The following is a 25,436-nucleotide window of genomic DNA, read 5'->3' as shown; positions in this document are numbered from 1 at the left end:
AGGAAGCAGCAGGTGAAGCTAGGAAAAATCACATCAGATATATGTACAATTAGCACAGGTGCCCCCCAAGGCTGTGTACTCTCACCACTTCTCTTCTCTCTATACACTAATGACTGCATCTCATACGATCCATCTGTTAAACTACTGAAGTTTGCAGATGATACAACAGTGATCGGACTCATTCGAGACAATGATGAATCCGCATACAGACGGGAAGTTGAACAACTATCCTTGTGGTGTGACCAGAACAATCTAGAACTGAACACACTCAAAACCGTAGAAATGGTGGTAGACTTTAAGAGAAACCCTTCCACCCTTCCACCTCTCACAATACTAGACAACACAGTATCAACAGTAGAGACCTTCAAATTTCTATGTTCTATCATATCTCAAGACCTAAAATGGTCACCTAACATCAAAAACATCATCAAAAAAGCACAACAAAGAATGCTCTTTCTGGGCCAGCTCAGGAAGCTCAAACTGCCCAAGGAGCTGCTGATTCAGTTCTATAGAGGAATCATTGAGTCTGTCATCTGCAACTCTATAACTGTCTGGTTTGGTGCTGCAACCCAACAGGACCGACACAGACTTCAGAGGATAATCAGAATTGCAGAAAAAACAATTGCTGCCAATCTGCCTTCCATTGAGGACCTGTATACTGCACGAGTCAAAAAGAGGGTGGGTAAAATATTTACTGACCCCTCACATCCTGGACACAAATTGTTTCAACTCCTACCCTCAAAACGTCGCTACAGAGCACTGCACACCAAGACAACTAGACACAAGAACAGTTTTTTCCCGAACGCCATTACTCTACTAAACAAATAATTCCCTCAACACTGTCAGACTTTCTACTAAATCTGCACTTCTATTCTACTAGTTTTTCTCATCATTCCTATCACCCATTTCCTCCCATGTTGACTGTATGACTATAACTTGTTGCGTATATCCTAAGATTTTTATTAATATTGCTTCTTCATTGCTTATTTGACCCCTATGACAATCCTTAAGTGTTGTACCACATGATTCTTGACAAATGTATATTTTATTTTATGTACATTGAGAGCATATGCACCAAGACAAATTCCTTGTGTGTCCAATCACACTTGGCCAATAAAATTCTATTCTATTCTATTGTAAAGCAATAGCATTGGAGTCTAATCAGAGTTTAAGAATGCATTTAATGGGCGTCCTAAATCACAGGTTAGATGGCCCCCTAGTGACCAGAGTTAAATCATGTTAAGAATGGTAGTTTTGCAAATAAATACATTATCTGCTTGCTAAAAAATTATTCAAAGGATTTTTAATCTAAAATAATTTTCTCCTAAAAGTTTGTTGCAATTTATTTATTTTTTATTATACATTAAAGCCAAATTCTGAAAAATAGCTGTATCAAGGAAAAGTAAAAATACAAGAATCAGGGAAATGAGAAGGAAAATATTACATAAGTGGTATTTTACTCCAGTTAAATTCGGACACTTTCAGCAGAATGTCAGGGGGAATTGTTGGCATGGGTGTCAAGACAAAGGAGTGTTTATGCATATGTTTTGGGAATGCCCGATAGTGCAGGAATTTTGGCAAAAAGTGAAAGAGGATATCAATAGAATGCTAAATATACAATGGACAATCACTAAGGAAATGGCAGTACTAGTAAAAAGCAATGCGATGGGAGAATTTAGAGAAATAAAAAAAGCAGCAATAGAAAGCGCTCAGGCAGTAATAGTTTTGGGTTGGAAGGATGCGACAAAATGGACAATGCAAAATTGGTATAGGTACATGGTGGACCATATTCAATTTGAAATTATGGATAAAAGGATAAATTTGGATAATGAAACGGAGTTGGGACAACTGATGGGACGGTGGGACAAGGTAAGACAATATATGACGAGCAGAATCCGAGACCAAGCTACAAGAAATAAATTGGAATCACTCTATAATATGTAAACAGATATATTGCTCTTGGGTTCAGTGGACTATACAAGAAACACCCCCAATTTGGTGGTGGGGAATGTGTGTGTGTCGGGGCGGTGGGCACAATTCACTATGCATTGTTTTATGTTGTGTGATAGGAAAATTGTTAAAAATCAATAAAAAAAATTTTAAAAAAAGAAAAAAAAAAGAAAAGTAGCTGTATCACTCAAACCAGATATACAAATAGTCCTTAACTTGTAACCATTTTTAAGCAACCATTTGAAATTAGATACTGGTGGTATCTAAGTTTGCTGTCGAGGTGGATTAAAGAATGAAGCAGAGCGGTAGGCAACTTGGTGCCTGTAGGTACCAATGTACTTATCCCCAGGCACATTTCTCGCTCTCTGCTAGACTTCCTGTTCTATTTGACCTTTAAGTTAAATTAAAAATGAAAAGGAAGCTTCGATGCTGGAAAACAGAGCACTAACCTCTCGCGTAATTATTTATAGGAATGTTTTAGGACCCGCAAAGATCAGGTTTCTCTGAAATTGGCTTTAGCTTTTAATGCTCTACATTTTACAATCAATACTTTGTTTCAGGAGGATCATTAGCATGGAGCTTTTAAATGCCAAACGTATGACACATCCTGAGAAGACTTTGGATTAACATTTGCTCTCTTTGTTTTTTAAACCTTTTTCTTTCAGGGGGTACTTTGCTGCAAAATGGACAGACGACTGCTGAGATCCAAGAAGAGGTGGCTCTGACAAATATTGGGAGCAGCTCTGCAGTCAACAAGAGGCACAGCGCTAGTGATAAAATGCACTTTTCTCGGTCTAGCCTGCAGACAATCACCCCTCTGGGTATGCTCTATAGCAGTCATTCTACTTCATATTTGCCTGCAGTACACATTCTGACCCCTCTTCTCCTGTTCCCAGCAATCCGGAATGTACTGTGATCTGAAATAAGATCTCTATGTCATTTCTCCCCCCTTTTCTAATTTTTTTTCCATCATCAGTTCTGTAACACTCTTGGGTTTATCCCAGTTCTATACGTTTGTCACATTATGTAAATGTATATGCAAATCAAATCGATTGTCCTGGCCTTGCTTCCTTAAATTATAGAAACATAGAAACATAGAAGACTGACAGCAGAAAAAGACCTCATGGTCCATCTAGTCTGCCCTTATACTATTTTCTGTATTTTATCTTAGGATGGATCTATGTTTATCCCAGGCATGTTTAAATTCACTTACTGTGGATTTATCTACCACGTCTGCTGGAAGTTTGTTCCAAGGATCTACTACTCTTTCAGTAAAATAATATTTTCTCATGTTGCTTTTGATCTTTCCCCCAGCTAACTTCAGATTGTGTCCCCTTGTTCTTGTGTTCACTTTCCTATTAAAAACAGTATTGTATTGGCAGTTCTGTGTTAGCAAATACTTCAAAAGAAAAGGATTTAGGGGTAGTGATTTCTGACAGTCTCAAAATGGGTGAACAGTGCAGTCAGGCGGTAGGGAAAGCAAGTAGGATGCTTGACTGCATAGCTAGAGGTATAACAAGCAGGAAGAGGGAGATGATCCCGCTATATAGAATGCTGGTGAGACCACATTTGGAATACTGTGTTCAGTTCTGGAGACCTCACCTACAAAAAGATATTGACAAAATTGAACGGGTCCAAAGACGGGCTACAAGAATGGTGGAAGGTCTTAAGCATAAAACGTATCAGGAAAGACTTAATGAACTTAATCTGTATAGTCTGGAGGACAGAAGGAAAAGGGGGGACATGATCGAAACATTTAAATATATTAAAGGGTTAAATAAGGTCCAGGAGGGAAGTGTTTTTAATAGGAAAGTGAACACAAGAACAAGGGGACACAATCTGAAGTTAGTTGGGGGAAAGATCAAAAGCAACATGAGAAAATATTATTTTACTGAAAGAGTAGTAGATCCTTGGAACAAACTTCCAGCAGACATGGTAGATAAATCCACAGTAACTGAATTTAAACATGCCTGGGATAAACATATATCCATCCTAAGATAAAATACAGAAAATAGTATAAGGGCAGACTAGATGGACCATGAGGTCTTTTTCTGCCATCAGACTTCTATGTTTCTATGTTTCTAACACTTTATGCATAGGTATATCATGGACATAATCTTGGAAGGATGTTTTTTTCTATATGAGACAAAAGGGAAATTTCCTTGTGTTATATTCGCTGTTGGAAGAGTTTCAGTTTATGTTAAAAATCTCTAGTTACTTCAGAGTTGTTTTACTGATCACTTCATACCACAACATGGATTTTCATGTTGCATTCTTCAGGCAGCTTTTGGAAAGTGTCTTTACCTTGTAAGCAGTTAGGTATTGACTGCTTAGTTTAATCAGAGCTTAATCCCTACATTTCCACTGGACTAAAGAGGATAGTCAAAAAATACCAAACAGAGGAGTGATCTGTTGTAATTTAAATTGTACATATTTAGGTCTGGTTACATTCTGGTTTATAAGTAAGCGTAAGAATTGGGAATTATGTCGAATGTACCATAGAAGAGGTGGCATCTAAGAAGGAAATTAAGGATGCAATGGGTGGTACTGCTCGAACATTGGAAGATGCTGTTTCAAACATTCAGGACACTAGAGGGCAACAGACAGAAGGCAGCGAGGTTTTGTGGCACTTTTTAAAATGTCTTGCTGAAATAAGGTTAACATAATAGATGTTGATGTTTAAATACCTTCCCATCCCTTACCCCAAATTCCCAGCACTTAGTATTTCCATTCATTACCAAGCACTCTGGGTAATATTGATTCCTTTAAATTCAAACCTGTCTTATTCTACTTCAGTAATTGCAGCCAAATACTGTTTCATAGTTTGCCATTTCTTCAAACATCTATATATTTTCAATTTGGAAACATTTCAAGTACAGCTGTCCATTTAGTCACTATTTTATAGTAATGTATTATATCCTCACTGTCAATTGATTCTTATTTCTGCCTTGTATTCATTATTAAATGGCAGAGTCATTTTAATACTATAGATAGTCATTATAATTGGACTCAAACTTTAACTTTTGAAAGTGTAACCACTACTTATGTATTATTCTTTCTTATACATTACATTACTACTTTCTAACTATATATAGCAATCTATATCAAGGGTCTTCAGACTTGGCAACTTTGAGACTTGTGGACTTCAACTCCCCCAGCTGGGTGGAGAATTCTGGGAACTAAAGTCCACAAGTCTTAAAGTTGCTAAGTCTGAAGATCTCTGATCTATACTATAGTGTCTGTGCTATTCTGTTCTTCTAAAGAATCATTAAATTACCTTATATAAATTACCTTACTATTAATTAATTAGGGTTAGTTAATTAATTAATTAATTAATAATAATAATAATTTATTAGATTTGTATGCCACCCATCTCCGAGGACTTGGGGCAGCTCACAACAACATAAGCCCCCTCAGGCCGCTCCGTCCGGAATGGTGCGGCGCCGCTTCCGCCTCCTCCCGCGCCCAGCGGCATTGCTGGTGTTCCAGGCGGGCCGCCCGGCATGAGCACCGGTTTCGTGCCTCTCAGGCCGGGCAGACAAGAGGTGCGGCGCTCCCACGGGGAAAGGAGAAGGCGGTGGCTCAAGCCCTTCCCTGTGCGCCCCTCCGGAGGAGCCCCTCTGGCGGTTGTCCGGGCGGGTGAAGGTGGCTGGGCCGCTGACAGGGACAGGCGGTGAGCGCTCGGAGGGGGCACAGCCCGGAGCGAGACTTGGCCTCCGCTGCGGCTGCTGCCCATCTGCTTCTCTCTCCCTCCTTCCCCGCGGTGCTTGGCGAACGGAGAGGCGGTCGCCTCGCCTGCCGCCCCGCTCTGCTTCCCTCCCTCCCTCCATAGCCTTTGTGTTTTTGGCTGGGGGGGGAGCAGGATGACCTTCCTGACTGCATGGCATCCTGCATGCAGCATGACATGCATGGCAAAGGGGCGGGGAGGATCGGGAGGCTCAAGCCTCCTTCGGTGGTGGCAGCCGGTTTCTTATTTTTGGGCTTGCACGCATTAATCGTTTTTCCATTGATTCCTATGGGAAACAATGTTTCATCATACGAGCTTTTCGACTTACGAGCCTCCTTCCCGCACCAATTAAATTCGTAACTCGAGGTACTACTGTATTCTGGTCCGATGCCATGTAGGTCATAACCAACCCTTTGAATTGTGACCGGAAATTGATCAGCAGCCAGTGCAGGCTGTGGAGTGTTGATGAGACATGGGCATATCTGGGGAGGCCCACGAATGCTCTCGCGGCTGCATTCTGCATGATCTGAAGTTTCCGAACACTCTTCAAAGGTAATTGAAGGTAATTAAAATCCTCAGATTCTTAAACTTAAAATTATATCTGGGTGGTAGTCCCCAACTTACAAAATTTCCCTCACTAAACAGTACGGACCATAAAATGTAGTAGCGTTGCTTAGATACCACAGTCATAAATGCCAAAACAATGAGTCGGTAAGGAAGGTGAGGAAGTTGCAAATTCCAGGATCAAAGGGGAAAGGTGGAGATGTGTATAGCAGTGTTTCCCATCCGTGGCAACTTGAAGATATCTGGTAAACACTGGTGTACAGAATCAGAGAGGGTACAGGAGAGGAGTTGTGTGGGTTGGGGAGGCTAGTGGAAGGTACAGCGTGTGGATCAGGATGGGTGCGAGGTCTACCTAATAGGCCAGAACTCTGAGAACTGATTGTAGCCACCATTCATTCAATGCTGACATTGACTTTGAACAGTTATTGAAGCAATTAAGAACTACTGGCATTGTTATATGACTTTATAGCTCATTTTATTCTAGTCAGTTTCTGTGATATACAGGGTGCATTGTTGTTCAGCAACTTAAATGTCACTTCTTTTGATTTGCTGGTCAGTGAGTGAAATCAGATGGCTGGCTGATTGACCAACATTTCTATTCCTCTGAGTAACATCACCAGACACACAACAGAAACCAAAAACAATTTAAGAGGCTGCACTTCTCCTAAAGCATCAAATGTACAGCCAATGGGTTCTCCTAATTTCATTTTTCTCATTAGAAGCACAAATATCTTTGCGTCATCAAAAACAGTCTATGATCTCACACAATAAATGTAAGATAGTCTCTGCATCATACTCTCTCAGCCAACTCTGAAGTTTTCTTTGCAGCTCACGGCCTCAAATTTTTCAACAATATCTAAATCTACCTTGTACTATATTCTCTGTGGACTATAGAGATGATGAGTAACCCGCTCTCCTTTTTTTTTAGGGAAAGGTGAATTTGGAGATGTTTTCCTGGCTAAGGCAAAAGGCATTGAGGACAATGACATCGAAGTGCTTGTTTTAGTTAAGAGTCTTCAGTCGAGGGATGAACAACTACAGTTGGCCTTCAGGCAAGAATCTGAGATGTTTGGCAAACTGAACCACAACAACGTGGTACGATTGCTTGGCCTATGCCGGGAAGCAGAGCCTCACTACATGATCTTGGAATATGTGGATTTGGTAAGAAATCTAATCAAATATTCAATTGCTGTATGTGTGATTAAACAATAAGTATACAAAGTTGAGAAGCAGTATGCACTTTATTTACTGTTAAGAGAAGACCTGTTGATTGAAATAAGTACAATAATGGATGCAGAGTAAACCTGTGTTTTGCTGTGGCTAATAAACTGATTATGTTTTTTTCTGTTTAATTTGGAGACAAAAGGCCAATGTATTTATATGGAAATTCCATCCCTTTAGATAGGAGGCAGAAAACGGTGGTCACTGGAAAGGGACTTCTATATTAATATTTATTTATTTCTCAGTTTTAATTCACAATTTACAGCAAAACATAAAAACAATCATGATAAGAATCAAAACATCTATAGTAACACAACTCAAACAACAGCAATACCACTTAGACTTATATACCACCCTCCACAGTGCTTTACAGCCCTCTAAGCCAGCGTTTCCCAACCGGTGTGCCGTGGCACACTAGTGTGCCGCGAGACACGGCCAGGTGTGCCGCGAAGTCTTTGGAAGCTCCAGCTGGGCGGGGCGCTGCCAGTGCCGAACCGCCAGTGCCTCCGACCTGGAGCTCCCACTCGCAGCTGTCCCCCGGCTGCTGCCCGATGCAGCTGTTTCCGGCGCTCTCCTGCTGGGCCCCAAAGAAGGAAGGCGGGAAAAAGGAGGCAGGGGCGGGGAGGTGCGGCAGTAGGAGTAAAGGGAGCCGCGGCTGCCCCTGCCTCCCCACGGTGCCTCCGGCCAAACGCGCCCCTGGCTTCTCTGCCCTGCCCCATTGCCCGCCCGATCCGCCCACTCGCCGCCACCGCCTCCTGTCTTGGGGCGCGATCTGCCCCCTCTCCTCTGCCGCCGGAGAGAGAATGGAGGGCGCTGTTGTCTTCGCCTCCGCCCGCCGGCTCTGCAATTAAGAGGCAGCAACCATCAACCTCCTCGCCCCTCCAGACGTCCCCAGCGCCCAGCCACGCGCTGCCTCCCGTTAGCCCGGCTGACTTTTCCCTGCTGCCGTTTTCTCTTCATGGTGCAAAGCCACACAGTCCCGAACTCCCGGATCGCTCGCTTCTCCGGCCAGCAAGCCAGCTACCCGGCGCGGCGCTTTCCTGGGCAGATGGCTTTGCTGACCGGAGAAGCGAGCGATCCGGGAGTCCGGGACTGTGTGGCTTTGCGCCATGAAGAGAAAACCGCAGCAGGGAAAAGTTGGCCGGGCTAACGGGAGGCGGCGCATGGCCGGGCGCTGGGGATGTCTGGGAGGGCGAGGGGGCTGATGGCTGCTGCCTCTTAGCTGCAGAGCCGGCGGGTGGAGGCGAAGACAACGGCGCCCTCCATTCTCTCTCCGGCTCTCTCTCTCTCTTTCTTTTTCTCTCTGTTGCTGGCGTGGTGAACGAGAGAGAAAGAGAGAGAGAGAAAAAGCAGGGGAGAGAGAAAGAAAGAGAAAGAGAGGGAAAGAAAGCAAGAGAGAGAGAGAAAGAGAGGGGGGAAGGAGGGAGAGGGAAAGACATAGAGGGAGGGAAGGAGGGAGAGAGAAAGAGAGCAAAAAAGAGAGGGAGGAAGAAAGAAAGAGGGATGGAGAAAGAGAAAGAAGGGAAGGAAGAGAAAGAGGGAGGGAGAAATAGAGTGAAATGGAGGAAGAGATATTTTTTTTGTCCAAACTTTTCTTTAGCCCCCCCCCCCCGCCCCCCCGTTCAGTGTTCCCCAGAATTTTGAAAATATGAATAATGTGCCGCGGCTCAAAAAAGGTTGGGAAACACTGCTCTAAGCAGTTTACAGTCAGCATATACAACAGTCAGACATCCCTGGTAGGCTTAGAAACACAATATTTTAAATTTTAAGACATGAACCAGTAACAAAAAAACATGATGGAATCCATTTGTTGGCGGTCAAGGGAAAGGGAGGGTTTTGCCTTCTCTTTCTGCTCAAGATCCCCATGTACATTTGGTGGGCCACTGTGTGACACAGAATGCTGGACTCGATGGGCTTTGGCCTGATTCAGCATGGCTCTTCTTAGGTTCTGTAGGGAAAAACTCTATGGAATAGTTGCATATTTAGTTATTTTCTGAATCTTGGCTGGGCTAGGATAGTTGAGTAGGGAAAGATGAATGTCTTTATGGCCCTATTTCAGAAAAAGACATTTGTACCGAGAAGTCTCCAAATCAGGGTCCTTGGTCACAAATACAGAGTTTTTAATGATAAATGCTGACCTATTCCTCCAGCCTCAGTCAGTCCTGGCTTCAAAGTTGTTGATGAACCCAAAATCTGGGAGAAGCAGATCTCTAATAAGGCAACATTGCCTTCACCCAACTGGGTCTTGAGAATGTATGCTGCCTGCTGATCCACTATTGTATACTGCAGTGATTTTCAACCTTTTTTGAGCCACGGCACATTTTTTACATTTACAAAACCCTGGGGCACATTGAGGGGGGGCTGGCTAAAAAAAGTTTGGAAATTTTTTTTTTCTCTCTTCCTCCATTTCACTCTATTTCTCTCTCTCTCCCTCCTTCTTTCTCTCCCTTCTTTTTTTCTCTCTCTCTCCATCCCTCTTTCTTTCTCTCTCTCTTCCTTCCTTCCTCTTTTTTGCTCTTTCTCCCTCCCTCCCTCTGTCTTTCTCTCCCACCTTCCCTCCCTCTCTTTCTTTCTTTCTCTCTATCTCTTGCTCTCTCCCTTGCTTGCTTTCTCTCTCTTGTTCTCTTTCTCTTTCTCTCTCTCATTTTCTTTCTCTCTCTTTCTTTCTCTCTCTGTCTTTCTTTCTCTCTCTCTTTCTTTCTTCCTCTCTCTTGTTTTCTTTTTGTCTCTCTTTCTTTCTTTCTCTCTCTCTTTCTTTCTCTCTCTCTGTCTCTCTCTTTCTTTCTTTCTCTCTCTCTCTCTCTCTCTCTCGTTTTCTTCCTCTCTCTGAGCTTCGCGGCACACTTGACCATGTCTCACGGCACACTGGTTGAAAAACACTGGTATACTGAATACTGTATGAACATGGTGTTATTGCACATAATCCTGTTGTTTATTATTAGCTTCTTAAAATTACTTTATGTGATCAAAAGAGATTTATAAGATGAATTGGTCTGGTGTCTTTTTGTCTCAGAATACTTTTGAATTGTTCTGAAGATTTCCTTTCTGATTTCCTCAATGCTAGGGAGATCTGAAACAGTTCCTGAGGATTTCCAGAACTAAAGATGAGAACCTCAAGCCCCAGCCCATTAGCACGAAACATAAGGTAAAATGGTACAATTGGAGAATTAGTAGCATCTGAATCAAACGAAGGCTGTAATTGTTGAGAAAGGAGTGAGTTAATTTGAAAGAGTCAATAATTATATCATCTAATTCAGTATGGCATTTAGGCTACTGTTATGATTATGATTATGATTATTATTAATATTAATATTAATATTATTATTATTTATTGGATTTGTATGCCGCCCCTCTCCGTAGACTCGAGGCGGCTAACAACAATGATAAACAACATGTAACAATCCAATACTAAAACAACTAAAAAACCCTTATTATAAAACCAAACATACACGCAAACATACCATGCATAAATTGTAAGGCCTAGAGGGAAGGAATATCTCACCTCTGATGGCAGAGTTGGGTTTTAAGGAGCTTACGAAAAGCGAGGAGGGAGGGGGCAATTCTAATCTCCGGGGGGAGCTGGTTCCAGAGGGCCAGGGCCGCCACAGAGAAGGCTCTTTCCCTGGGTCCCGCCAAACAACATTGTTTAGTTGACGGGACTCGGAGAAGGCCCACTCTGTCACCCTAAACAGAGCGGCCAGGCGGGATTCCGCTGATGCAATCAAGGCAGCATGATACGTGCATCTTGCCACCTTGAATACCACTTTGTAAGTCTTAATATGAGCTCTTACAAGTGCTCGATCGGATTCGGATTTACTCTTCCTCCATCGCTTCTCTAGACGTCTCTTCTGGCGGTGCAGGTGCTTTGTCTTCCAAATGTTGTTGCTATTTTAAAACATGCCTGCATGTTGATGTTTTTTACACAGAAAGTTGTTTACAGGTAGATTCTGGCTAATGTAGATCACAAATGGACAATTTGCAAGCCATTGTAGGTCTTGATGATTTGTTCTAACAACTATCTATTAGTGATTTAAGATTTATTCATTTGTTTCTTCATTTTAAAAAATAAAGTACCGCCTGAAAGCACAATTCTGGAAAGCTCACAACAATAATGAAATTACAAACCATAAAAAAAACCCCAACCAATGCCGCAATCATTTCCTAGGACCGTGATGGCAAGCCTATGGGATGCATGCCACAAGTGGCCCTCTCTACTGGCATGCCAGCCATCGCCCAGCCAGGCCCCACTGTGCATGTGTGCGTCTCCCGCCAGCCAGCTGGTCCTTGGGTCTCTGCCATGCTTGCACAGGGGTGGGGCATTTCCATGCTTTGCCCTGGGGAAAGAAATTGGGGAGATTGGAGAAGGCAGAGGAGGGAGGAATCCAAAAGGAATTCAGCACATGCCAGGGAAAGAAATTGGGGAGATCAGGGATTGTTTTGGTGCTAGCAGGACTCCCAGAAGCCTTCTGGGCCTTCTAGAATCAAAATGGGCCATGGGGGTGGGGGTCGCCCATGCAGATAGGGGAGCATCGGGGTCACCCATGCATTGTGGAGTGGGGCCTGTGGGGCAGCATTGCATTTGTTTGTTTGTTTGTTTGTTTGTTTGTACTTACTTACTTACTTACTTACTTACTTACTTACTTACTTACTTACTTACTTACTTACTTACTTACTTACTTACTTATTTGCCGCCTGTCTCCTTGGATTTGGGGCGGCTCTCAGCAAATATAGAAAATATAGGAAACATAGTAATACAATTGATCCAATTAAATTAGTTAAAAGACTTAAAAAATCCTAAAACACTTTAAAACATTCAATTATCATTCACTCAATAGATCATGCTAAAAACACTCCTTAGTCAGGGTGGGAGAGATCTAAAAAACCCCAGCCTGGCGGCAAAGATGAGTTTTTAAACTTTTTCGGAAGGCAAGGAGGGTGAAGGCAGTGCGAATCTCTGGGGGGAGCTGGTTCCAGAGGGACGGGCCCCCCACAGAGAAGGCTCTTCCCCTAGGCCCCGCCAGCCGGCATTGTTTGGCTGAGAGGACCCTGAGGAGACCAACTCTGTGGAACCTCACTGGGGACCTTAGGGGGCAGCATGGATGCACATACTGTGCTGTTGCATGCATGCAACAGATGTTAACAAAAATGTTATTTATCCATCACTGCCCTAAGATGTTGCAACAACCATCCATAGGCTCCACTCACTCTAAATATTTACTGACCCCTCACATCCTGGACACAAACTGTTTCAACTCCTATCCTCAAAACGTCGCTACAGAGCACTGCACACCAAGACAACTAGATACAAGAACAGTTTTCCCCCGAACGCCATCACTCTACTAAACAAATAATTCCCTCAACACTGTCAGACTGTCTACTAAATCTGCACTTCTATTCTACTAGTTTTTCTCATCATTCCTTTCACCCATTTCCTCCCTTGACTATATGACTGTAACTTGTTGCTTATATCCTAAGATTTTTATTAATATTGCTTCTTCATTGCTTATTTGACCCCTATGACAATCATTAAGTGTCGTACCACATGATTCTTGACAAATGTATATTTTCTTTTATGTACGCTGAGAGCATATGCACCAAGACAAATTCCTTGTGTGTCCAATCACACTTGGCCAATAAAATTCTATTCTATTCTTAATATTTGGGAGAATAATATTAATAATAATAATAATAATAATAATAATAATAATAATAATAATAAGATTTGTATGCCGCCCCTCTCCCCAGACTCAGGGCGGCTGTAGAATGTTGACTGCATAAATAAAACTAGTCTGTTCTTGGTTTAGAGATAAATTACTTGTTTTTAAAACTTGGTTGAACCTCATGTAGTACAGTTTTGTTTCCTGCCTCTAAATGATAAATAAAAATTATGCCACCAGTGATGCTGGTCAGAGAGGGGCTCCAGGGACTGCAAAAAGGGACTTGGGGATACTTATATCAATAGGGTATAAGTATCCCTGAGTCCTTTGGGATTGGGTGGCATAGAAGTTGAATAAATAAATAAATTCCTGTTCTAAGAAAATTTGCAAAATAGGAAATGTCCACCCTTTATTCTTCCTCTTCTAGGCCAGGTTAGAGAACATTTAGGTCAGTGATGGCAAACCTATGGCATGGGTGCCATAGGTGGCACGTGGAGCCATATCTGCTGGCACACGAGCTGTTGCCCTAGCTCAGCTCAAACACACATGTGTGTGCCACCAGCTGATTTTTGGCTTGCATAGAGGTTCTGGGAGGGCATTTTTGGCTTCCAGGGAGCCTCTGGGGGGATAGGGAGGGCAATTTTACCCTCCAGGGAAGCCCTTGGAGCCTGAGGAGGGAGAAACACGAGCCTACTGGGCCCACCAGAAGTTGGGAAACAGGCCATTTCTGGCCTCCAGAGGGGCAGGAGAAGCTGTTTTTGCTCTCTCCAGGCATTGAATTATGGATGTGGGCACTCGTGCCTGTGCGATGATGCGCGCCCACACTCTTTCAGCACCCGAGGAAAAAATGGTTCGCCATCACTGACTTAGGTTCATGTAGGATGCTTACTATGTCTTTTATGTATCTTGTATTTTTCAGTTATCTTTCTGCTGCCAAGTGGCACTGGGGATGGAACATCTCTCCAATAGCAGGTTTGTTCACAAAGACTTGGCGGCTCGGAACTGCCTGGTCAGTGCGCAAAGGCAGGTGAAGGTGACAAAACTGAGTCTCAGCAAAGACGTTTACAACAGGTAAGATTGCTTAGATCTCTCTTAGCGGATGTTCCAAAGGCCATGTTTAGAAGATTTGGACAAAGCTGATTTATCCTTTGCCTTCTCCACGTTCAGCGAATACTATCACTACCACCAAGCCTGGATTCCACTTCGTTGGATGCCCCCGGAAGCTGTCTTGGAAGATGAATTCTCCACAAAATCTGATGTGTGGTCCTTCGGGGTGGTCATGTGGGAAATATTCACATTGGGGGAATTACCGCATTCATCATTGGCGAATGAAGAGGTGTTAGCAGGTAGGTGAACCCTTATCACGTTTTTCCTTATCTAGTGAAATGTACACTGCTCAAAAAAATAAAGGGAACACTTAAACAATACAATATAACTCCAGGTAAATCAAATTTCTGTGAAATCAAACTGTCCACTTATGAAGCAACACTGATTGACAATCAATTTCACATGCTGTTGTGCCCATTCAACTTTGTACAGAACAAATAGGAATATACAGAGGAAAGTAAAAAGAAACCTTCAAACCTAGTGACAACCATATTTTTATGCAATTTTCTTTTATTTAGGTAGATACAAATAACTGTATATATACATAAACTTCTTGATATTTGTTTTCATAGATTTTCACGGGTACAGGTATGATGGTCTTGGTATATTCGGGTTTCTTCCCATGTAGGATTTGGAAATTTCTGGCGACGTTTCGACGAGGTCCCACTCGTCATCCTCAGGCTGGTGTTTCTGTCCTTGTTCTGCCCTAGAATAAGGACAGAAACACCAGCCTGAAGATGACGAGTGGGACCTTGTCGAAACGTCGCCAGAAATTTCCAAATCCTACACAGGAAGAAACCCGAATATACCAAGACCATCAAACTTCTTGATGTTTCTATTTTCCCTATAATAAAATGATTACAACCAGTAATGATGTAAAGATAAACACAAAATGAATCTGAAATGGGAAATGATCTGTATAAGATGTTCTTTTTTTAATGTAATCAAAAATCATAAATAAAATTTAAAAAATAAAAATAAAATAATGACCTAATGGGTCATAGGTTGTGTAATATTTATTAAAAATTGCAAATAATAAAAGAAAAAAAGATCCTATGAGGTAGAAGCATGGTCTGAAATGATATTCCTTGATAAATTTGGAAAAAGAAAAAAACCTTCTTTTAGATGATGTACCGGTATATTTCAACATTTGCTTACTGGTACTTCTTATATTTCCATTTTCTTTCTCACATATGCATTTAGTCAGAGTGATAGCCCTCGTAATTATACTTATAACCTATGACTTTAATTAGGAATTATTAGCATATTTTCAAGTACAAATTTTATTTTTACAAGTTGTTTTTATAAAGTAAATAATATAATAAATGTATTTTTGAATATGAAATAGGAGCTTGGTGATAAATGTTGTTGCCTATATCACGTTGATACATTTTGGGAGGGTTAGAAAAAATAAGACATCCAGAAGGAAAAACTTGAACTGTTCTAAGCCTCTGATTTCATGAGTTTGTCACAGAACTACTGTTGATTAATAAACAAATCTTTGAAAGCTTTACGTTACTGCCAAAGCAAGCAAATAATACATAGCCATATGGAATTATTTGTATTTTATAACATGTACAACCTATTTTATAGGTTGGATGGTACTTGAAAACTAGTGCAAAATATAACAGCTATTTATCAGTGGGAACTGTTTCCTAGAGGTGAATAGCAGTACCTCCTTGTGGAAGAGCAGGGATTTTTCTTATGGTTGGAAGAACTGAAATCAGATTCCACTTGGAAAAAGATTGATGTGCAGCTATGCATATTATTTATCCTTAAAGTTCTTGCTACTGCTGAAGGAAACATGTCCAGCTTACAAAACCTTACTAGAAAGATGAATGGGGTGGAATTGGAAGAGAGGATTGACTGAAAGATAGCATTATTCCTCGTATCATTTTGATTTGAGAAATCTTCTAAAACACACATTTCTATCAAAAAATTATTTCAGCTGTATTGTTTGAAGGCAGATAATTAAGGAGGAATACTGTTGCTGAAAATTTGATCGTACATGCGCCTTAGAAAAAAACTGGGAGGGCAGTTCTTACCCTGTGCTTTCTTTTCCTCTGTTTAGGTTTACAGTCTGGGAAAATGAAGCTTCCCCATCCAGAGGGTTGTCCCTCCAAATGTTACAAGTTGATGCAGCGCTGTTGGGCTCAAAGCCCCAAGGACCGCCCATCTTTCAGCGAAATTGCGAACGTGCTTGGAGAAAGCCCGTCAGAAAGCAAAGCCTGAATAGGAAATTGCCCACCCTATTCAGAGGTTGGATTGGGCCGAAATCACATTTTGGCGTTTTGACTGTTACAGATTCTCAATGGGACCTGCCGGAACCAAAAGGGACCAAGAACTTTCACACTAGTGGATGAAGGCTGTGGATGTTTTCTTCATCCGAAATGTCTTCACCAGGCTGTGTTCTCTGTGCCTGGCCAGGCTGCATTCCTCCAGGGTCTACGTCTGACTTCCACGGGACGAGATAAAAACATCTTAGAAATGAAGGGAATGCTGGGAACGGCCGTCTTAGGATAATTTCACAAGGAAAGCCTGTAACACGTTTTTGGGACTTCTCTGTCTTGGCACATTTAACCTTCTATTTACTTTTCAAACCCTTTTATGGAAAAGCACAGACAAGTTACTTCTGGGAACTTTTTGGTTTGGGGGTGGGCGGGTTAGGGAAGGGTAAATGTAAACAATCATGCTGCTCAGTCATTACTATTTTTTGGCAGGAGACATTAAGACGGCAACAGGGAAACAAAACTTGACAACACTTGTTGTCGCTTTTATAATTTTTGTAGTATCTGGCCAATCTTGCGAAGCAACCAAAAGTAGTGGCATGCACAATACCGGTCCCACTCCAAGCTCATTATATTTTTGATCCTGCAATCGTTTCTCACTTGACTGGAATCAGAAAGGTCTGGACTGCAATTATTTTCATCTTGAAGAAATCCAGTGGCTTTTTTTTTTAATCGTATCCCTGCAAAGGAGATAAGGAGAATCTTTCTTAAAACAAAGAGGAACCTGCATATTTATTGAACAATGCTTTATTTCTCCTCCTGGCACTGTCCAGTCTGTTGGACCTTCTGTTGCCTCCTTACATACCCAGAAAAAGAAAAAGCAACAAACACTTAAGTGCCTGGCATATGAAGGAGACTTTCAGTAGCTTTCCTGATTATCTAATGCCGCTTTTTTATATGATTCTTTTGAGCAATGTTTGTTTTTCTTACTTTTTTACAGAATTGTTGACACTTTGCAGCCTAAGTAATTCTTTTATATGCACAAACACACACAAATATATATATTATTGGAATTGCAGCCTAGAGACAGTTTAGCTTCAGTTTGCTTGAGCAGAGGAGTAGAACAGCCAGGAGGGTTTTTTTTAATAAAATAAAATAAAATACACTGCTTGCAATAAAGAGTCCCTCTCAAACATAAATTGCAATCTGTGTTTCTTTTCTGTTTCTCTGACTAAAACCACCTGGAAAAGATTATGAAATACAAGCAACAAATGCTAACATATTAAAGTTGCATGGGGTGGACAGTCATAAAGCAATTTTACTTCGTATTCTACTTGAAACACTTTTACTCAATGAATTTATCTCATGTTTTTCCATTGTCTGGGTTGATTCACGACTAATGCCTATGTCATTATTCATATGTCATAATGAATAGAAAGCAACCTAAACTCAAGGCTGGGCATTACTTGTGAACTTAGCAGTTTTTTCTAAACTATTGAAATTGGGTCTTTGGTCAATACCATGTTGTTCTATATCTGAATTTTGTCATGTAGCATATTCTCCCAATGCTGATTTAATCATTTAATACACAATGGGAATCTTCCCAAATAAAGGCTAATTCCATTACAGTTCTTTCCCAATATATCATCATGATTAATCTAACAAACTCAGACTTCATTCATTTGAATTTAGAAAACCTAAAAGAAATATTGCTTGTTTTGTATTTAATAGCTTGGGAGGTATGCCATAACAGCAGTGAATACTATATTGTAATGTTTCTCCAACTTTGTAATTGAGGACAGGTGGACCAACTCCCAGAATCTCCCAACTAGCCTTAAAAGCTGGGAATTCTGGGAGTTGAAGACTGCCTATCTTCAATTTGCCAAGGTTGAAAAGCCCTGCTCTTTTGCATAAAAATCATGTTATGGAATTAACTCTTGTGGGGTGTAATATTTATAGAGTGACCATATTTTCACGGAAAGAGTAAAGGACAACCCTGAGAAAAGAATAAATCCGGAAAAAAAGTTTATAAGCATTTTTTAAAATATGCCTATAACTTTGCTTTATAAAAGAAAATTCAAAAGTAAAATGAAGAAAAAACATATGAAAACATGTACTATTCTAATTTTAAAAATGTGAAGTCAAATAGTATTTGTAAATTTATTTTAAAAACAATTGAGTTTCACATAAATGTGAATGACTAAGCATTAAGTGGTACCATTTCTATGGTAAAAGTTAAATGACAAAAATATAGGATAAAAGTTGAGTTTTTGAAAAAGAAATTTGAAGGACAGCTTTCTGAAATAAAATATTGTCCTTTAAAGTAAAGGATGTATGGTCACTATAAATATCTAGGATCTGTATTCTAGAATGAAACAAAAAGCAAGATATACAACTGTCAGTTATAATTTCTGAAGATTACCCAGAAGGGCTTCATACTAAATTAATATTTATATACTGTATTCTGCCGCACGAATCCCAGCGACCAGTTAGGTCCCACAGAGTGGGCCTTCTCCGGGTCCCGTCAACTAAACAATGTCGTTTGGCGGGACCCAGGGGAAGAGCCTTCTCTGTGGTGGCCCCGGCCCTCTGGAACCAACTCCCTCCAGAGATTAGAATAGCCCCCACCCTCCTTGCCTTTCATAAGCTCCTTAAAACCCACCTCTGCCGTCAGGCATGGGGGAACTGAGATATTCTTTCCCCCTAGGCTTCTACAATTTATGCATGGTATGTTTGTATGTATGATTGGTTTTATAATAAGGGTTTTAGCTGTTTTAATATTGGATTGTCACATGCTGCTTTTACCACTGTTGTTAGCCGCCCGAGTCCACGGTGAGGGGCGGTATACAAATCCAATAAATAAATAAATAAATAAATAAACAAACAAACAAATAAATTAATTAATTAATAAAATAATAAAATAATAAAATAAAATAATAAAATAAAATAAAATAATAAAATAAAATAAATAAAATAAATAATAAATAAAATAAATAATAAAATAAATAAATAACATAAATAACATAAATAAATAACATAAATAAATAAAATAAATAAATAACATAAATAACATAAATAAAATAAAATAAATAAAATAAATAAAATAAAATAAATACTAGATAAGCACACCAACACACTCAATACGCACTGGAATAAAAGAAAGAAATGGCTGTTGGAAGGCCTATGTTAAAACAGATTCCTTCAGCTCCTAGTAATCCCTGTTTAAATGCATGCATAGGATTGTGTTCTTGCACAGACTTTTCAAAAATCTGAATTTAAGATTGCAGCCCTTCCGAGTCTTATGCACAAAAGCTCAATTCTCTGTCTTCTGTTTTTCAGCCATGACAACCGTTTCCAGGTTTCTTTTAATATATTTTCTCTTTGTTGCTGTAATTTGGGCATTCCATTCTCTCTAGTTGCCCTTTTTTTGAAGAAGCAAAAACATGGTGAAAAATGACATGGTGAAAAATGATCTGCTGTGAATGACTAAAAACTATTTCTTCTCTCTAAGTAGAGTATCAGGACTAAAACAACTCCAATCAACTGAACCCAACTGTCCATTGCCAGAATTCATATTAAAGCCAACCTCCTACTTAAATAAATTCAGTGAAAAGGAATTTATTATCTGCTTCAATAATCAAACTACTTTAGCCACAGGATTATTATTTTTTTTACAATCTAATGACCACCGGCGGTGTAGTTCCACCACCTCCCTATCTCTCCAACCTCCTATCTATGCCCTTCTGGCTATTCTGCACAGTGGCACTTGTCAGCAGCAGCTTCAGAGCTGGGCCTGAAGTATAGGCCCAGGGCCTTTAGCAGTGTCAGCTGCCACTGTCACCAGGCATTGACTTCAGCCTTGCTGCCACCACTGAGAAACGATACGTCAAACTCAATACCTCAGCTAGACACATGAGCACAATTTTGCCCTGTCTCGATGGTCCCCACAGCCCTGCACAGTTTAGGACCTGCCAATGCATCATTCACCCTTTTTTTCTGCAACTGCTGACAGGCCCACATAGCCTCGTTGAGGCAGCTTCTCACCAAGGCTGCCTCATTCAATTCAATTCAAGTTATTAGATTTGTATGCCGCCCCTCTCCGAAGACTCGGGGCGGCTCACAACAACAATAAAAACAATATTATAATGGCACAAATCTAATATTAAAAATAACTAAAAACCCTATCATAATTAAAAAACCAAACAGCACATACATACCAAACATAAATTATAAGATTAAAAGATGTCTCAAATCCCCCATGCCTGGCAGTATAGGTGGGTCTTGAGTAGTTTACGGAAGACGAGGGTGGGAGCAGTTCTAATCTCTGGGGGGAGTTGATTCCAGAGGGCCGGGGCCGCCACAGAGAAGGCTCTTCCCTTGGGGCCCGCCAGACGACATTGTTTAGTCGACGGGACCCGGAGGAGGCCAACTCTATTGGTCGCTGGGATTTGTGCGGTAGCAGGTGGTTCCAGAGGTACTCTGGTCCAATGCCAATGCTTTAAAGGTCATAACCAACACTTTGAATTGTGACCGGAAATTGATTGGCAGCCAGTGCAGGCCACGGAGTGTTGTAGATACGTGGGCGAATCTGGGAAGCCCCACGATGGCTCTCACGGCCGCGTTCTGCACAATCTGGAGTTTCCGAACACTTTTCAAAGGTAGCCCCATGTAGAGAGCGTTGCAGTAATCAAACCTCGAGGTGATGAGGGCATGAGTGACTGTGAGCAGTGACTCCCTGTCCAAATAGGGCCGCAACTGGTGCACCAGGCGAACCTGGGCAAACGCCCTCCTCACAACAGACGAAAGATGATAATTCTCATGCCATTCTCCAAGCTGGCATCCAATTCTCGCTTCATCCCACACTTTGCATAGGTGAGGAATGAGGTTTCCAAAATATCACAAGAATAGGTTCCTGCTGCCCGCCATGCCAGCATCCTCTTTTCATGAGACTTCAGAACCTCTGCAAAGGCTTGGTTTGCATCTTCAAGTACACTAACTGATGGTATTTCTCAACTGGGTATTGATAATTGATTTCTGTGGTCAAGTAGCTAATTTATCCATGATCTAATGCCTCGTATCAGCTGTTGTGCTTTGTATGAGGAGGGGGCAAATAGACATTCTTGTTCCAGGTGCACACCCAGTTGTTCTTCCAAGTCTTCTTGAGTCTCGAATGTAATGTGTAATTGATCTATCTTAAGTTGTGACAACAGCTTCCTCTTTATTGAAATATTGTTTCTTAGTGTTAATTAGGGTCTTTCTATCCATGGTTCCCTCATAAATTTCATAGGTCCCCTCTCATTAGGTCTTCTACTGTTGTAGCATTCCACCAATTCTGGATTTTCTTGTCTATGTATGGTTTGTTTCAGTAGCCCATTTATCATCATATTGTTCTGATTCCTCAGTGGAACTTGTAAATCCAGGTGATGCATGAATTGACATAACTCTTAGCTTGTGTCATTTTCCTATTTGAGGTAGGCAGGTGATGCATCTAGGCAGATAAAGGGTATAAAGGCAGATAAAGGATTTGGATAAAGACCCTCCTGGTAAGGGAAGTACCATTCAGGATTTAAACTCCAGTCTCTTTTGTCAAAAGGTGGCACTCTAAGCACTATTATACAGCCACTGAATAAATATACTTATTTTCTAAACTGGGCACCAGTTCTGCCAGTGATATATAAACTAGACAACAAATGATCCATCATTTCAGAAATATTTTCTTGCCAGATGCTTCAATGCTTTCAACAATGACGACATTTCTAATGTAGTATTACCTTCACTGAAAAATAAGAATACATTCAGAGATGTATCCGCCTTGACAATAGCCCGTGTTGAATTGTATAGCATAATCAAACAGCAAGGAAACGTGTTTTGTATTATGCAATAAATTATGATCATTTTAATGTCATTAAATATTTTGCAAAATTTGCCAAAATTTAATTCCATAGAATTAGTCCCAGATTTTGGACACAATCTTTAAATTAAATGTTGAATTCCTTCCCTGTGAATTATTTCCCTTGATTCTATACTGTTGAAAATCCATGAAGTAAATCTGAATAAATTTCACTTGCTCATCGCCATCTGCCATTACATGTCTGATATAATGATGAATTTGTCCTTGAATAATGACAGAAGGATTCCCTCAGTTCCTCATTGGAAAAGCTTCTCTGGCACCAAAGGATGCATTTGGAAGAGACAGTTGTTATTGTCTGATGCTCTTTCTGAACCTGGCTGGGGAATTCTGGGAGTTGAAGTCCAAATATCTTCAAGTTGCCAAGGTTGGGAAACACTGAGGTAGAGGTTGCAAATTGCCAATCATGACCTTTCGCTTCGTACAGCAGAAATTGCCAGTTTCTCCAGAGAATAGGAAGACATGACAGTAAAGGCAGACTTTGCCCATGGTACCAACACCAGAAAGATTGCCTTGTGGAAGTTTTGCATTTTGTCTCACTCTTTTTCTGTCAAGGTTTTCTTGCTTACGCCGGGTATTGTTGTATTCAAGAACTCTCAAAGTAATTAGGGTTTGCCACGTGTTCTCGAGATGATCTTCCATTTCCTCTGACATCTTTGTTTGACTTCTCATTCTGCCATCTTGACTCTAATCTATGAAGCTCACAACCCTGTGGATCGACTGATAAACATTCTTCCAAGCTCCAACCCTCAAAAGTTTTTTTGACTACTTTTCTGCTCACAGATGTTTTTTTTTTTGGGGGGGGGGGTGTTAATTTTTTTTATTGTTTTTCACTCCTTACAGATATTCCAATTTACATACCTCAAATTAAAATATAATACAATACAATATCAAATGCCAAATTCTTAGTCAAATTAATTAATTAATCAATCAATTTTTTCTAATTATTTATTCAATTATTTCTGGTGTATATATCATTCATCCTGTGCTACCTCCTTTCCAAATGCTATCATCCGGATTTTAGATAATGTTCTTCGCTTTCATTTATAATTAAAGTGCTATAGCTATCTACATTTCTCTTGGCTATTTGCTATTTTTCATAACTGCCATTGTGCTTCAGTTCCTTTCTAGCGTTCTTAGAAAACACATTCCTAGTTTCATTTGAAAAATCCTCATTTCATCATAGCTGCTCTTAACAATAGAAATATCCAAATTTACTTCTCTTTAAAAACCCAGGAAGGGAAGAAAAAAAGAAAAAAGGGGGGGAAAGAAGAAAAAAGAAACACTATTCATATCGTATCTTAATCTATACATAGGAGGAGGGTTGTTGTTAGAAATTTTAAAATACATTTATTTTATTTTATTTATTTTGATCTGTTAAAGTAGAAATGATATACTGATGAAAGAAATGAATAGAGTAGGAAATGTATTTTAAAATTTGAAATTCTTTTAAGTTTCGGTTCGAAACTTAAACGTTTGGCGAAAACCTGTCTTTTTATTGTGTGTTTGTGTGTGTGTGTGTGTGTGTGTGTTTGCACTTATTTGTTTACTTCCTTATGGTATTTACTTGACAGATGTTAGCTAGTTAGCTAGACAGCTAGGTTGAAGAGAAAAAGAAAGATGCCAGATAGACTAGTTAGTAATGTTAAAGTACTGCAGGGATGTCTGAGTTTACTACTTGGTCAGTCTTTTATTTTCTTCTTCCTTTGTATTTTCTGTGCAATGCTATTGCAAAGACATTTCCCATTTTTCTGCACAAATCCTAAAGCTCACCTCTGGGAAGATATTGAATTATTAGACATGCATTTTTCTAGTTTAATCAAACCACATGAATGTCAAGGTGTGGCAGGGCCTTGTCTAATTGTGTAATTCAAATATTTTGAATAAGGATGGGATAGGGATTTCAAGGAAGGAGGTGAATAGAGCCAGCTAACTTGCGTTCTCTTTAAGCTGCAAAGAAGCTAGGCAATCTAACCACATTTGCATTTACAGTCCAATCAGATGAGTATGATATACCATAAATGGAAAAAATAGGAGGGAATGAGATATACAAGAGCAGAAAATGCCTGAAGGCAAGGAGTAACTTTGTGAAGGTTTCAAAACTGTTTTGCAGACTAATTGAGCAGCAATCCATACCAACTGCTTTGCCTGCCTGAACTGTCAGCCAGTTTAACCTCGGGCAGATTTCCTTCCCAACCTGAACTGCAGTACTGTAATTCCAAGTTTGTCTGTGGTAGCTAAAACAAACAAGACAGCTTCAACTGGCTGCTAATGTGTGATGGGACTATTTTTGTAGCTCTATGACAAGAAAAGAAATGAAGGTTCTCGGTGCATAACTGGAATCACTCAATTACAGTTAGGTTGTAATTGCAGGATCCCCAATGATTTCCCCCCCTCAACTTAAATCTGTTACATACTTCTGGTTCTAATTAATTTGAAGGACAGACTGAGAAGGACAGAGCAAGTGGGAGGCAATATCTCCTGCCATCAAAGACTGATGCAAAGAGACCATACCAGAGGTGGATTCCTACCAGTTTTAACCAGTTCCTTTGAAATGTTAATAGACCGTTGGTGAAGTCACAGAGGCAGTTCCGTAACTGCTGGTCCGTGGACATTGCCATCTTTTTGTTTTGGCACTGCAGGCCATGTAACCATACTGTGCAGGAGGAAGTGAACCAGCAGTGAGGTAAGTTAGAACCCACCCTTGGGCCATACCTTATTATAGCAAAAGCCCTTTCAGCTTTCAACACATGAGGACTTTGGAAGGGGTTCATTCATAAACTATTATTCTGAACATTTCATTCACTGAGCACAAAATGTGTCTGGTATTAGTAAATCCAATGAAACAGAGGAAAGCAAGGATTTTGATGTACTCTAGGGCAATGAATTATTAAATTGAGAAAGATGAACTCTATTGAATATTTATCATCCGGTAAAGTATTTATTTTTGTCTAACTTGAACCAACTGTAAATACCACTGTCAAATGCTGCAGGATGAAGGTTAGTATAAGAATGTTTTGATTTGCAATAACTTTGGATCGAAGAAATGGAACCTACATATGAGAGGAACCTGT

The 25,436-nt window shown here is 40.4% G+C and overlaps 1 protein-coding gene across 1 annotated transcript in view; it reads left to right on the top strand.

Annotated features, from left to right (window-relative positions):
* PTK7 (protein tyrosine kinase 7 (inactive)) overlaps window positions 1-17,653 on the top strand; it is a 109,646-nt gene extending 91,993 nt beyond the window's left edge. Inside the window, exons 15-20 of the mRNA XM_070734585.1 lie at window positions 2,616-2,771; window positions 7,170-7,402; window positions 10,527-10,607; window positions 14,039-14,190; window positions 14,287-14,465; window positions 16,298-17,653. Of these exons, the coding sequence (XP_070590686.1) occupies window positions 2,616-2,771; window positions 7,170-7,402; window positions 10,527-10,607; window positions 14,039-14,190; window positions 14,287-14,465; window positions 16,298-16,458 (962 nt within the window). The 3' untranslated portion in view covers window positions 16,459-17,653. The remainder of the gene's footprint in view (window positions 1-2,615; window positions 2,772-7,169; window positions 7,403-10,526; window positions 10,608-14,038; window positions 14,191-14,286; window positions 14,466-16,297) is intronic.
* Window positions 17,654-25,436: the final 7,783 nt, after the last annotated feature.

This window comes from Erythrolamprus reginae, chromosome 1 (assembly GCF_031021105.1).
Source record: "Erythrolamprus reginae isolate rEryReg1 chromosome 1, rEryReg1.hap1, whole genome shotgun sequence".
Classification (NCBI taxonomy): domain Eukaryota; kingdom Metazoa; phylum Chordata; class Lepidosauria; order Squamata; family Dipsadidae; genus Erythrolamprus; species Erythrolamprus reginae.
The sequence above is the reverse complement of the archived record's forward strand: the minus strand, read 5'-3'. Positions and strand labels throughout refer to the sequence as shown.